Source organism: Triturus cristatus, chromosome 6 (assembly GCF_964204655.1).
Source record: "Triturus cristatus chromosome 6, aTriCri1.1, whole genome shotgun sequence".
Classification (NCBI taxonomy): domain Eukaryota; kingdom Metazoa; phylum Chordata; class Amphibia; order Caudata; family Salamandridae; genus Triturus; species Triturus cristatus.
Window position 1 is genome coordinate 1,678,786,473 of NC_140589.1, and position 12,367 is coordinate 1,678,798,839.

General features: G+C 49.3%; 1 protein-coding gene across 1 annotated transcript in view; it reads right to left on the reverse strand.

The window, feature by feature from the left end:
- Positions 1-12,367, reverse strand: part of NEK2 (NIMA related kinase 2) — a 180,022-nt gene that overhangs the window by 3,504 nt on the left and 164,151 nt on the right. The window contains exon 8 of the mRNA XM_085612857.1: positions 7,680-7,735. Coding sequence (XP_085468983.1) covers positions 7,680-7,735 — 56 coding nt within the window. The remainder of the gene's footprint in view (positions 1-7,679; positions 7,736-12,367) is intronic.

Sequence of the window (12,367 nt, forward strand, 5' to 3'; positions counted from 1 at the left end):
CATTGAGCTTATTTAAAAAGGAACTCAAATGCTGCGAGCTACTCTGAAGGTGTCTGGGAGCTACTGGTAGCCTGTGATTGACTGGTTGAATAGAACTGATTGAAATGAATGCGGTTCATTCCGCTGAAACTTTTTCCTAGCTCTCCACGCCGACGAGGTCGTCACAATGCCACGGCTCCGCTCCCGACTCTGCATGATGTCACTGAAGCCATAAGAGAGCCTCGTTGGCGTGATGACGTCAGTTCCACCCATTTTTTCCGTACCTTCGAGGCAAACAGGTGGACCGACAACAGATTCAAAGTATACACAGTAACAATATTCATACAAATACACACAGTGTAAAATTAAGAAGGAAAGCCGAAGAATAAAAGAATTTCCTATAAACCACACAAAGGCAGATAGAAGAGACAATTCAAAACAAACATGGTAAACAATGCCACTTTTAAGGTATACAAGGGTGGACATCGGGGAGGAGGGTGGGTCAGTGAGGAATCCACAGGCAGATACTGTATTCACCAGAAAAAGTGTTACCGAAGGTAAGTAACTTGTTCTTCTGATGGATACATCTGCCTGTGGATTCCTCCCATTTTGAATAGAATCCCAGAGCAGTCCCACTCCCGGAGGAGGGTGTCCACCCTTCTATGCCAACAAATCCTGCAGGACAGAGGGCACAAAGTGGCCCTCTCTCCTCATTTCGAATCCAAGCAATAATGCTTTGCGAAAGTGTGGAGGGAGGCCCAAGTTGCAACCTTACAAATGTCCACTACAGGAACACCTCTGGCCAAAGCAGAAGTGGATGACTTGGCTCTGGTGGAATAAGCTGTTCCAGGGCATAGCAGATCTTGATGCACAAGATGATCCATCAGGAAAGAGTGTGCTTGTGCACAGCCTTGCCCTTCATGCGTCCAATGTAGCCCACAAAGAGCCGATTGTCCAATTGCAAGCCTTTAGTCCTATCCAAATAAAGGCTAACCGCTCTTTTAGGTTCCAGGCGGTGAAGTCTCTTCTCCTTGAAAGGGTGAGGGGAAGGATATAAAACAGGAGGAGTAATGGACTGCCCTACATGGAAGGGAGTAACCACCTTAGGCAGAAAAGCAGACCTGGTCCCGAGGACCATCCTTTCAGCATGAATGGTCAAAAACGAGGGTTTTGAACTGAGAGCCTGAAGCTCACTTACTCTCCGGGCTGAGGTAATAGCCACAAGAAAGATCGTTTTAAAAGACAGGAGTCTCAAGGGAACCCATCAAGAAAGTCAAAACAAGATTTAAATCCCATTGGGGCATAATGAAGGGAGTAGGCGTAAACCTATTGGTAAGGACCGTAATAAATCTCAAAACAATGGGAGATTTAAACAAAGACAGCTGATCCGGCAAACAAAGAAACACAGATAAAGCCGACAAATAGCTCTTAACAGTGGCCACAGCAGAACCCTGCTGGGCCAAGAATAGCGAAAACTGAAGAATATCTGACAAGTGAGCCTTTAAAGGATCAATGGACTTCTCTCCACACCATTTGACAAATCTAGACCACCTGGAGGAGTAAATAGACTTAGTGGAGTGTCGCCTGGACGATAAAATAACATCCACCACATCCGGTGGCAGAGAGAAGGAACTCAGGTTGCCCTGTTCAAACTCCAGGCATGAAGGTGCAGGCTCTGGAGGTGGGGGTGTAGAACGTGCCCCCGCAATTGCAAGAGAAGGTCTGCCCTGAGAGGGAGATGGAGCAGAGGGTGCGATGAGAGGTGAAGTAGATCTGTGTACCACACCCTTCTTTGCCAATCCGGAGCGATCAAGATAACTTGGGCCCGGTCTTGGCGAATCTTCCTCAGAACCCAAGGAATCAAGGGTATGGGAGGAAACGCGTAAAGGAGTTGCGAACTCCAATCCAATTGAAATGCATCCCCTAGCGTCCCCCGCATCGGATACTGGACACTGTAGAACAACGAGCAGTGCGCGTTCTCGTGAGTGGCAAACAGGTCCAACCGAGGAGACTCCCACATCTCAAAGATGTGATGGACCACTTCCGGATGAAGCCGCCACTCGTTATCGGTCGAGTAATGCCGACAGACTGTCCACACGAACAATCAGCACACCGGCTAGATGATTTGCAAACACACAAATCTGATGGCCCTGAGCCCAGGACCAGAGTTGCAGAGCAGCTCGACAGAGACGATACGACCCTACACCTCCCGGTTTGTTGATGTACCACATTGCGGTAGTGTTGTCCATCAGGACCTGAACCGAGTGACCGCGAAGGGAAGGAAGGAAAGCTTTTAGAGCCAAACATATCGTCCGCAATTCGAAAAGGTTGATGTGAAACAACCTTTTCTCTGGAGACCAAAGACCTTTGACCTCCAGATCCCCCAGATGAGCACCCCACCCTAGAGTAGAGGCATCCGTGATAACTGTGGCCACCGGTGGAGGAAGCTGAAATGGCTTTCCTTGGGACAAGTTGCCTTCCACGCTCCACCAAGTCAGTTCCGCTGCAATGTCTCTGGAAATCCTGGCAGACTCCCTGAGATCCCTGTTGTGTTGAAACCACTGCCTGCGGAGGCACCACTGGAGCGCCCTCATGTGCCAGCGTGCATGGTTGACCAACAGAATGCAGGAGGCGAACAGACCGAGCAGGCGAAGGATCTTGAAGACTGGAACAACCGCTCCACTGTGAAACAAAGGGATCATTTTCTGAATGTCGAGACTCATTTGAGGAGGTGGAAAAGCTCGACACAGTAGTATCCAGTACCGCCCCAATGAACAGGTTGTGCTGAGAAAGCACCAGGTGAGATTTGGGCACATTTAATGAAAAACCCAAGTTGAACAAGAGCCGAGCTGTTACTCGCAGATGATGAAGCACCATCTCCGGCGACTCCGCTTTGAGCAGCCAGTCGTCCAGATAGGGGAAAACTGGAATCACCGACCTCCTGAGATGAGCTGCCAACACTGCTATCACCTTTGTGAAGACTCGAGGTGCAGTAGTAAGACCAAACGGGAGGACCGCAAACTGGTAGTGCTGCGACTCTACCGTGAAACAGAGATACTTCCTGTGCGACTTCAGGGTGGGGATGGGAAAAAACGCATCCTGAAAATCGATCGACACCATCCAGTCCTCTTGCTGCAGCGCCTGAAGAACCTGAGCAAGGGTCAGCATCTTGAATTTCTCCTGTTTGAGGTAAAAATTCAAGACCCTGAGATCCAGGACCGGACGTAACCTGCCATCCTTTTTGGGAATCAGGAAATACCGGGAGTAGCATTCCTGACCCCTTTCCTGCTCCGGGACTACCTCTACCTCACCTTTTTGCAATAAGGCAATGACCTCCTTCTGGAGAAGAAGTAAATGATCTTCCGAACAGAATCCTCGACAAGGAGGGTAAGGAGGAGGGAATTCCCGAAAGGGAAGGGCATACCCATTCTCTATAAGATTCAAAACCCAAAAGGTCCGAAGTGACCGATTTCCAATCCTGTAGAAAGTGGGACAGCCGACCCCCCCCACAGGACCAGCATGCTCCAGGATGGGGGATCTAGGGCTGCTTTCCTGTGTTACCAGGGGGAGTAGGGGAGGTAGGGGAAGAGGAGGAGAATTGACGGGTTGACCCTCGCGGGCGACCCCTGTTTTTCCCTCTGTAAGATTTGTAAAGATGGTTTTGTTGCTGAGGCTGTTGCAGACAACGAATGGAAGACCTTCCAAATCCCCGATACCTTCTATAACCAAACCCTCTTGACTGAGTTTGCAAACCTAAGGACGTTGTCATGGCCTTACTGTCCTTGAATCTATGAAGCGCAGAATCAGATTTCTCTCCAAACAATTTTGATCCATCAAACTGAAGGTCAAGGTCAAGCCTGCACTCAGGAGAAAACCCAGAGGATCTGAGCCAAGCCTGTCTCCTGGTAACTATGGAGGAGCTCATAACCCTGGCCACCAAATCAGCTGTGTCAAGCCTAGACTATATAACCTGATGAGCTGCAGCCTGTGCATCGTCAGTACCTCCATAAAATTACCACGTTCCTAGTCAGGCAGCTTGGGTGCTAATTGTTGAGCAGAATCCATCAGGGCGTGTATATATCTCCCCAGCAAACCGGTAGCATTGGTTGACTTTAATGCCATGCTAGAAGAAGAAAAGACTTTCTTGGCCGATGGCTCCAATTTTTTTTTTAGAGTCCCTGTCGGCAGGAGCTTGAGGAAATGCGCCTGTAGACTGTTTAGATCAGGACGCCTGTACCACTAAGCTTTCTGGGGACGGATGAGATGAAAGGAAGTCAGGGTCTCCTGGAGCAGCCCTGTATCTCCTTGCCACCGATTTCGAAACAGCCGGAGCAGAAAGAGGTTTACGCCACACTTCAAGGACAGGCTCAGTTAAAGCCTCATTAAACGGCAACAGCGGCTCAATTATAGAAGATGGAGAATGTAAAACCTCTGAGTAAATTTGGTTTGTACTCTGCTGTAGGTAATTGCAAGTCCAAAAGCTCCGCAGCCTTTCTAATGACTGTATGATAGGGAGCCACCTCTTAAGATGGTGAGGCTCTTGAGGAAGAAAGCTCCCACTCCCTGGAGGTGTCCAGGCCACTAGCCTCTTGAAGACCCTCAAAATCGTCAGACTCCTCGATCTCGCCTTCTTCAACCTCCTCTCTTCGAAGCTGTTCCTCCTCCAACAGTCTCTGTGCCTCTCTCCTCGAAAGCAACTTCGGTTGCGGCATCGGCGGCACCACACACGGCGCTGATCGCTCCAGAGCCGGCATCAATGGAGGGTCCGATACAGGAATCAGCGCTGTACGAAGTCAAGAGGAAGGGCCACCAGATGGCGCTGGGTACCGAGTATATGGTGTCAAAAACCTCAGTGCCGGAAACTGCCAAGACGGCGCCGTAGTGCACGCCCAAATTGAAGGCAAGCAGACCCACGGGACCCGAAGGTGCTCCGAAGGGGAAGGCCGCCTTGGCAAACACGCCATACATATCATTTAAAAAATGCGAGGGATCCGACCCTGGTCCAGGAAAAGGAGGATACGGAGCCGAGTCAGGATTCACACGAGGTACATCCTGCGCCGGAATAGCCGGATCCACAGGCACAGTCTCATGCACAGGAGAAGGTTGGTCCTGAGCCGGTAAGCCCTTCGAAGCCAGAGAGCAACTCTGCGTCGGCGACCGTGTCGGGGTACCTTTAGGTGAAGAAGAATGAACCGGAGTCGTTTGAGGAGATGGCGAAGGCCATGGAGACAAAGTCCTTTTGTTGACGTTGAGGTGCCGGAGAAGGTGACCTCGAAGCCTTTCCCTTCGACGAACGACGCAGAGAGCCATGCCTCCTCTTCTTTTTATGCTTCCTCAACTTCAAAACATGCGAGGTCGAAGACTTCGACTTCTTCCTACCCCTCTTCTCCTTCCTTGCTTTTGCCATAAAGAGCTTGGCCTCATGCTCTTTCAAGGCCTTCGGGTTCATCTTGCGACAGCATGAACAGCCCTCCACGTCGTGGTCCGATGACAAACACCACAAACAGTCCTCATGGGGGTCAGTGATGGACATATCACGCCCACACTCTCTACAGGGCTTCAATCTCGACTTTCTTAAAGTCACCATCGTGCAGCTACAGTTAAACTTGGAGAAATTACAAAGTAACTCAAAAACAGTATGGAGAGCCCCGGAAAACCGTTGCGCGTCGACGGCGTGAAAAAAAGGGAACCGACGTCATCACGCCAACGAGGCTCTCTTATGGCTCCCGTGACGTCATGCGGAGTCTCGAGCGAAGCCGTGGCATTGTGACGACCTTGTCGGCGTGGAGAGCTAGGAAAAAGTTTCTGCGGAATGCTGGTGCAGGGGATATTCAAAAGGTGAGGAATCCACAAGCAGATGTATCCATCAGAATGTACTGTTTTCGTCTGCCCTGTCAGCAACAGTTCCTAACGTTTTAGACATAACACAGTAACCCAGATGCAGTTTTCCAATACATTCGTTTTTTCATATAAACTGTATTTTGTCAGCTCGGGGTCAGAGAGGAGAATTCCGGCAGAGACCTGTCCTGGAACAAACACATGTAGAGCCTGACATGCTGCCTTGCGTAAACTGAGTTTACACTCCTGACACAGACCACCTAACCACGTAAAACATGTATGGGGTCCGTTGCTAATTCCAGAGATCACAAATGTACCCTTTTGCTTACACAGTAAGCATAGGCATAGACAGATAGTTTGCCATGGTGAGGTTATTTATTTTATACAGCCTGCTAGTTATGTTGATTATGTTGCTTAGTTGTATTTGTCTATTCATCACAGCACATATGCTTCATAACTATTTGTGTTTTTACGTTGTTTACTAAGGACATGCATGAGTGAGACGAAGGGTGATAAACTGCTTCACGGTTCCCTTGGGGACAAGAGGGCCATGTTCTAGGTTCGCCAAAATAACTTGCTTCTCTGGGAAGGTAAGGAGTTCAGGTGAGGCACTGTGAGCAAGCCAGAATTTGGGCCGACAGATGCTGATGTTGTAGAGAGAGAGCGAGAGAGACTCAGTACCTACATTCTGACGTACTGTCATCCCAAGGCACAGTTGTACTTACCAGCAGAATCCCTGCAACACTTTTGAAAAGTTGCAGGAAGACACCATGTTACTACAAGAGTATGTAGCATCAGATTAGTGTGTAGATCATGGGAGCCATATTAGGAAAGTAGGAAGCACAGCTTCTCATCAATCTTGTTGACACCTGCTCAAGTATTGCAGCTTTGCGTCAGTGACCTTCGCCGTTCATGTTTCAAGCAATTCTTTGGAGTTTTGTTCAAAACTTTCTTATGCATATGAAATTGACCCTACATCGTTTTGGTACAGATGTGGAAATTCAGGGAGGCAGCAGCTTTGGAATATCTCCCTTTTCTGACATAGTCTGTAATATTGGTTTGAACTGATTCTGGTGTTCCTCTCCGAATGGTTTTCTGGACTCACAATTACACAGAAACGTCTGGGATATTGCTCTGTGAAGTTAAGAGACTGACTGCGGGATTTCTAAATGTGCCGGCATAAGCTATGAAGTATATCTGAACTATAATTAACAAGGTAGAATATAAGAATTAAAGGAGCTTAGAAATACACTAAACACTATTTCTTTATTCAGGCGTGAGGATAACACTACATGACACCGCTAGCACCAGACCAGCTGTTGATTCCTCTCTTTCCCCAAGCAGCTGTCCCCATTTTATCCTCAGAAAAGAAGGGAATTCAATAAAAATTCCCCTCAGTTTTTGGGGTTATGCATTCATTCATCTATGCAGTGCGCAGAACTATGACAATTACCTGTGGCCAAGATTGCTAAAAGCATTTCACACATCACGTGTGCCCCCTCGATACCAGAGCTTAAACTCACTTGTATTCATCAGAACAGCTGCCAGAACTAGGTAATAAAGTGAAAGCACCCGCCCAACAAGGCTTCAAGCCTTACACCCACAATTGGTCCACCCCCCTGTAGGACAAAATTACACGTTGCGAGGCCACGAAATGCGAAGAACTCACATGAACTAACATAAGGAGGGTTCTTAGTCTATTAGTTACTAGTAATATACTACTTACATGGACACCACTGTTTAATACAATGAACAATCCTAGAGCTTTGTACTCCTTCACTGTAAAATTATGGTTTGAGATGCTCAAAGCATAAACATAACTCAATTTCTGCAAACAGTATGCATATAAAACAGACTAATACCTTTGTCATTATGGGACAATTTTAACTTGTTGTTCCGGTTCAATGCCTCTTCGGCCCTGTTGCAAATAAAAAAGCACAGTTAAGATGCATATTGCTTTTTGGTTGGTACTGACAAAATGTATTACTTTCAACGTTAACAGAAAGACATACTTGGCCACTGTAGTGAATACTGGCTGCCCGTTTTACTGCAGACTCTGTGCCCTCACTGCAGAACCATCAACAAGAACATTATTTTCAGAAATAAACATTTCAATAGCAAAATCCTGTACACATTCATAGCTAAGAACTTAATTCCTTTGTGCACCCGCCACTTAAACAATGTCAGTCTCAGCTTTCTTCCTAATGAAGAAAAAATTTGCCTAGGGAAGTGCTTCCCAAACGTTTTGGAAGCACGATCCAATTTTTAGAATGACAATCTTTTGCAACCCACCTAACTTTGACATGAGCCGGGCAAAGTTTTAATGTAAGTAAGGCATGGTGTGGTAGTGCACGGACAGCACATTTTGCATTGAAATGGCCACTAAATTTGCACAGATATACAGTTTTACTGATAAAACTATAATGAACACAAATGATAGTGTGGAAATCTGGTTTCTTTGAATATTTATCATTTGTGCATCACCAAGTAAAGTGTCTTGATTTGTTCTGATCCAATAAAAATATTTGCTTCCATCACACTTGAGATTTTTTTTTTTTTTTTTAATGGGCTTCCTTTTTGCTTTTCTGACATCTGAATATGTACAGTTAATTTACAGGTATTTACATTGTGTTGTGTGTCACAAAAAATAAATATAGAATTTAAAAAGGCATCTTTATCTATTGCTTGGACTTTAGCGACCCACCAAAATTCAGTCCACGGAAAACTCGTCATGGGGAAATTGGGCTAAGGGCTACCAATTTTGGAATCTGTACAATGGAGAAGTTTTCTGACTGGTACTACTAGTCCACCCACCCACCCCTGCCCCCACCCCGAGAAATAAATATTTTTAGAGCAAGTGTACCCAGTAATGTCCGGTAGACAGTTGGCTGATATACACTTATTTTAGCAAAAGATATTTAAGACAGCCTGGCAAAATAGACAGAGATAACATATTAAGTAGTGCTTACAACATATTTGCAGCCCAGACAGCTACTCTCTACAGCTAACCGAACATATGTTGGAAATATGAAAGAGCAGCCTTCTCCACAATCTCGGAACAGATTCCTACTAGTGGTACAAACCATAACTTAATTCAGCATTATAGAATACAATAATAAACCCTGAGAGTGATGTCTGTTTTGGACACTTTCTTGACAGGAGAGCACTGATATCACACCCATCAAAAGCCAAAAATACCTTTTAAACAGACAGGCCTTCATATAATCCAGGCAAAATCTGACACTGAATGATGTTTAGCTCACGCAAAGCATCAAACCTTGAAAAGGAGTTAGGAAAACGAACAGGAGAAAGACCCGATTAAGAAAAGTGTAAAGGATTAAGGGCAAAATTAAGGTTGATTCCACGTTAAACTTTGAATGTTCATATTCTAAACAGGAAAAGATTAAATAATGTGTTTCCTAAAAGGGATTTACAAATAATATAGGAGATTTTAGACATACCAACAGGGGATTAAGACGGATCCCAGAATCCATCTGAACACCAGACCTGGCCAAGGGAACTACAGATCAGCCTATAAAAAATATAGTATGTATTTACTTTGCACAGGCTCAATAACCTAATCAGAGGGAGGAGGAGCCTAGCGCGCAACCAAGATGGCCGCGTAGGTGCGAGGCTCCCGAGGACCTCCGCAACCTCCTACGACTATCCTGAATTTATCCTGTCTCGGACGAGGGGAATGTGTTGGTGAGCCTGAGCTGAGGTGGCACCCGTTTCCCGTTGTCAAATCGGACCTCGGACCTCGGACACCGGAGTGAGCACCGATTGAAGTCTGCGGCCTTCTCCTCGCCAGACCCCGGATTTGCGCTGAGGGGTGACCCAGTGACAAAGTGAACAACAGCGGCGGGCCGGGCGAGTCGCGTACCCCGCACTTTCGCTTTCACTTTCGCACCCCCTTGCTGTCTCTGCAGGGTTGGGTCGCGGGGCTCTTTGTGTTGGTGTGGTCTCGCGGGGAGACTCGGCCTGCCCGCCGGCTGTGACCCACCCCGCCGATCTGAGGTGGCCCCCCCCGGAGCTTGTGGCCCTGATTGCCTGCTCTTCACGTCGTGGCTGGTGCGATCGGGGGACTGGTGGCCATGGCCACGAAACAAGATGGAGACCGGGCAAAGACCAAATCGACCCGGCGTGGCACCACCCATCAGGCCATCAGTATGGACCGCTATACCCTCCAGAAGGGATCTCCTGGCGGACCGCACAAATCCCCTGAGGGCCCTCCTGATGCCCCGGACCTGCCCACGGATCTGACACTGCGTGATGTCATGGGCGCCATTGCCGAGATGAAGGCCTCGGTGGGCCAGCGGTTCGACACACTGGCACAGAAGATCGACTCGGTCCTCGTGGATGTTGGCCTGGTGAGGGCCGATCTTTCCAAGACCAACGACCGAGTTGATTCTTTGGCCCACACCGCATCGGGCCTTACTACTGAGGTGGCGGCACTACAAAAGGAGGTGCGCCGGCTTAGCCAGGCGAGCGCCCTTATGGATCGGCGCCTGGAGGACTCCGAGAGTCGGGCCCGGAGGAACAACATTCGCATCATCGGGGTGCCCGAGGGACGGGAGGAAGCGGCGGCGGACCTATTTGTGGAGGACCTGATCGCTACCCATCTCCAGCCACGGGGGCTGAGTAAATTCTTCGCGGTGGAGCGGGCCCACAGGGTTCCCGGGGGAAGGCCGAAGGTCGGAGCCCCTCCGCGGCCTCTCATTGCCCGGATTTTCAACTTTCGGGACAGAGACGCTATCCTGCAAGCCTCCAGACTGCATGGGCCGGTTAAGCTTGACAATATGGAGGTGAACTTTTATCCTGATTTCACCCCAGCGGTCCAGAAGCAGAGACTGAGCTTCCAAGGCGTCAAGCGCCGTCTTCGGGACCTGAACCTTAAATACGCTCTGCTCTTCCCAGCCAAGCTGCGAGTGGAGGTAGAGGGTCGCACGCAATTTTTTGACCGTCCCGAAGCGGCCGGAGACTGGCTGGACACTCTGTCTGGGGATCGTGATCTGGGGGGTGGGGGGGGGGCGGCGGGGGGAGACGGCACACTGGATCGGGACTGAGGGGGTAATATTCTGCTTCACTCTGGACATAAATGATGCCGCTCTCGATTAAGCGTTTGTCTGTATAATTTCCCCTCCTATGGAGGTTGTGTGGGGTCTACTGGGGGTTCTCCTTCCTCCTCTAGGGGGTTTAGCTAGTTTTTTACTATATATATGGGGCGACAGGCACACTGCACGTTGGGGGGGCTGTTCGGGCTCATGCAGGGGTGCAGGGAGGGGGGAGTTTTGTTGGGGCGGGTGGGCAGGGATGGGGGGGAGGGGGGGGGGGTGTTGTTCGTTTTTACCACAAGGCAAAAGTATTATTGTGCTAGCTCTATAGTGCTCTCCGGGGGACAAATGGTGGCTTCTGTCTACGATGGGGGGTAGAGAACTAACTTTGTTGTCCTGGAACGTGAATGGACTGGGGGACAGGATAAAACGAGGTGTGGTCCTGCAGTTCTTGAAGCGAATCTCGCCCGATGTAGTTTTTCTGCAGGAGACACACCTCATTGGCAACTCCTTCTGCGCCATGAATCGGCGTGGCCATCGCCTAGTGGCCCATTCGGGCTTCACGTCTGGCTCAAGGGGTGTGGGCATCATGGTTAAGAACTCGCTCCCGTTGGAGATTGATGAGGTGCTCCATGACGACAGGGGACGTTACGCGGTCTTGGTGGGAAGGATGGAGGGCAAAGTGGTTGTTTTTGTGTCAGTATACGTCCCGCCGGGGCTGCAGTCGACTACCTTTGCGGACCTGGGGCGCCTCCTCCTTGACCTTCCGGGGGGGGATTCTGGTGGTGGTGGGGGATTTCAATGCGGTGGTTTCCGGGACTGTGGATCGTCACCCCCCTAGGGACCTCCCCCGGGCCCAAGCGTGGCTATCTGGTCTATTGGACACCTTGGGATTGGTGGATTGCTGGCGTTTAAAACATCCCACGCAGTTACAGTATACCTTCCATTCGGGGGCCCATGGTAGTCTCTCACGACTAGATTATGTCCTTGTCCCGGCGGCATATGTTGGGAGGGTGGGAGAGGTGCGTCATTTGGAACGGGGTATCTCGGACCATTCCCCGCTCCTGTTACACCTGGATCTTTTTCCGAGGGGTGAGGGTAGGGTGGTCCCGATCAATCCCTGGTACCTGCGCGACCCCACCATTCGCGCTGAATTTATTAAATCCCTCCAGCGCTATTTTGACGAGAATGTGGGGTCCGTGCCGTCGGCTGTCTCACTGTGGGAGGCATTCAAGACAGTACTACGAGGAGAGGCCCTGTCCCTCATTTCCCACACCCGGAGGCGCGAGCGGGAGGAGGTGACCCGGGTGGAAGCTGAGATAGCCGAGTTGGAGAGTAACCTAGAATGTGGGGTGACGGATGCCGTATTACATGTCCTCCAACTCAAGCAAGCGGCCTATAGGGCCCTCGTCACGGAGGCGGCCAGGGGTCTCAGTAGAGAGCAACAGGGGAGACTGTATGATGTGGGTGATAAGGCTGGTAAATTGATTGCGTGG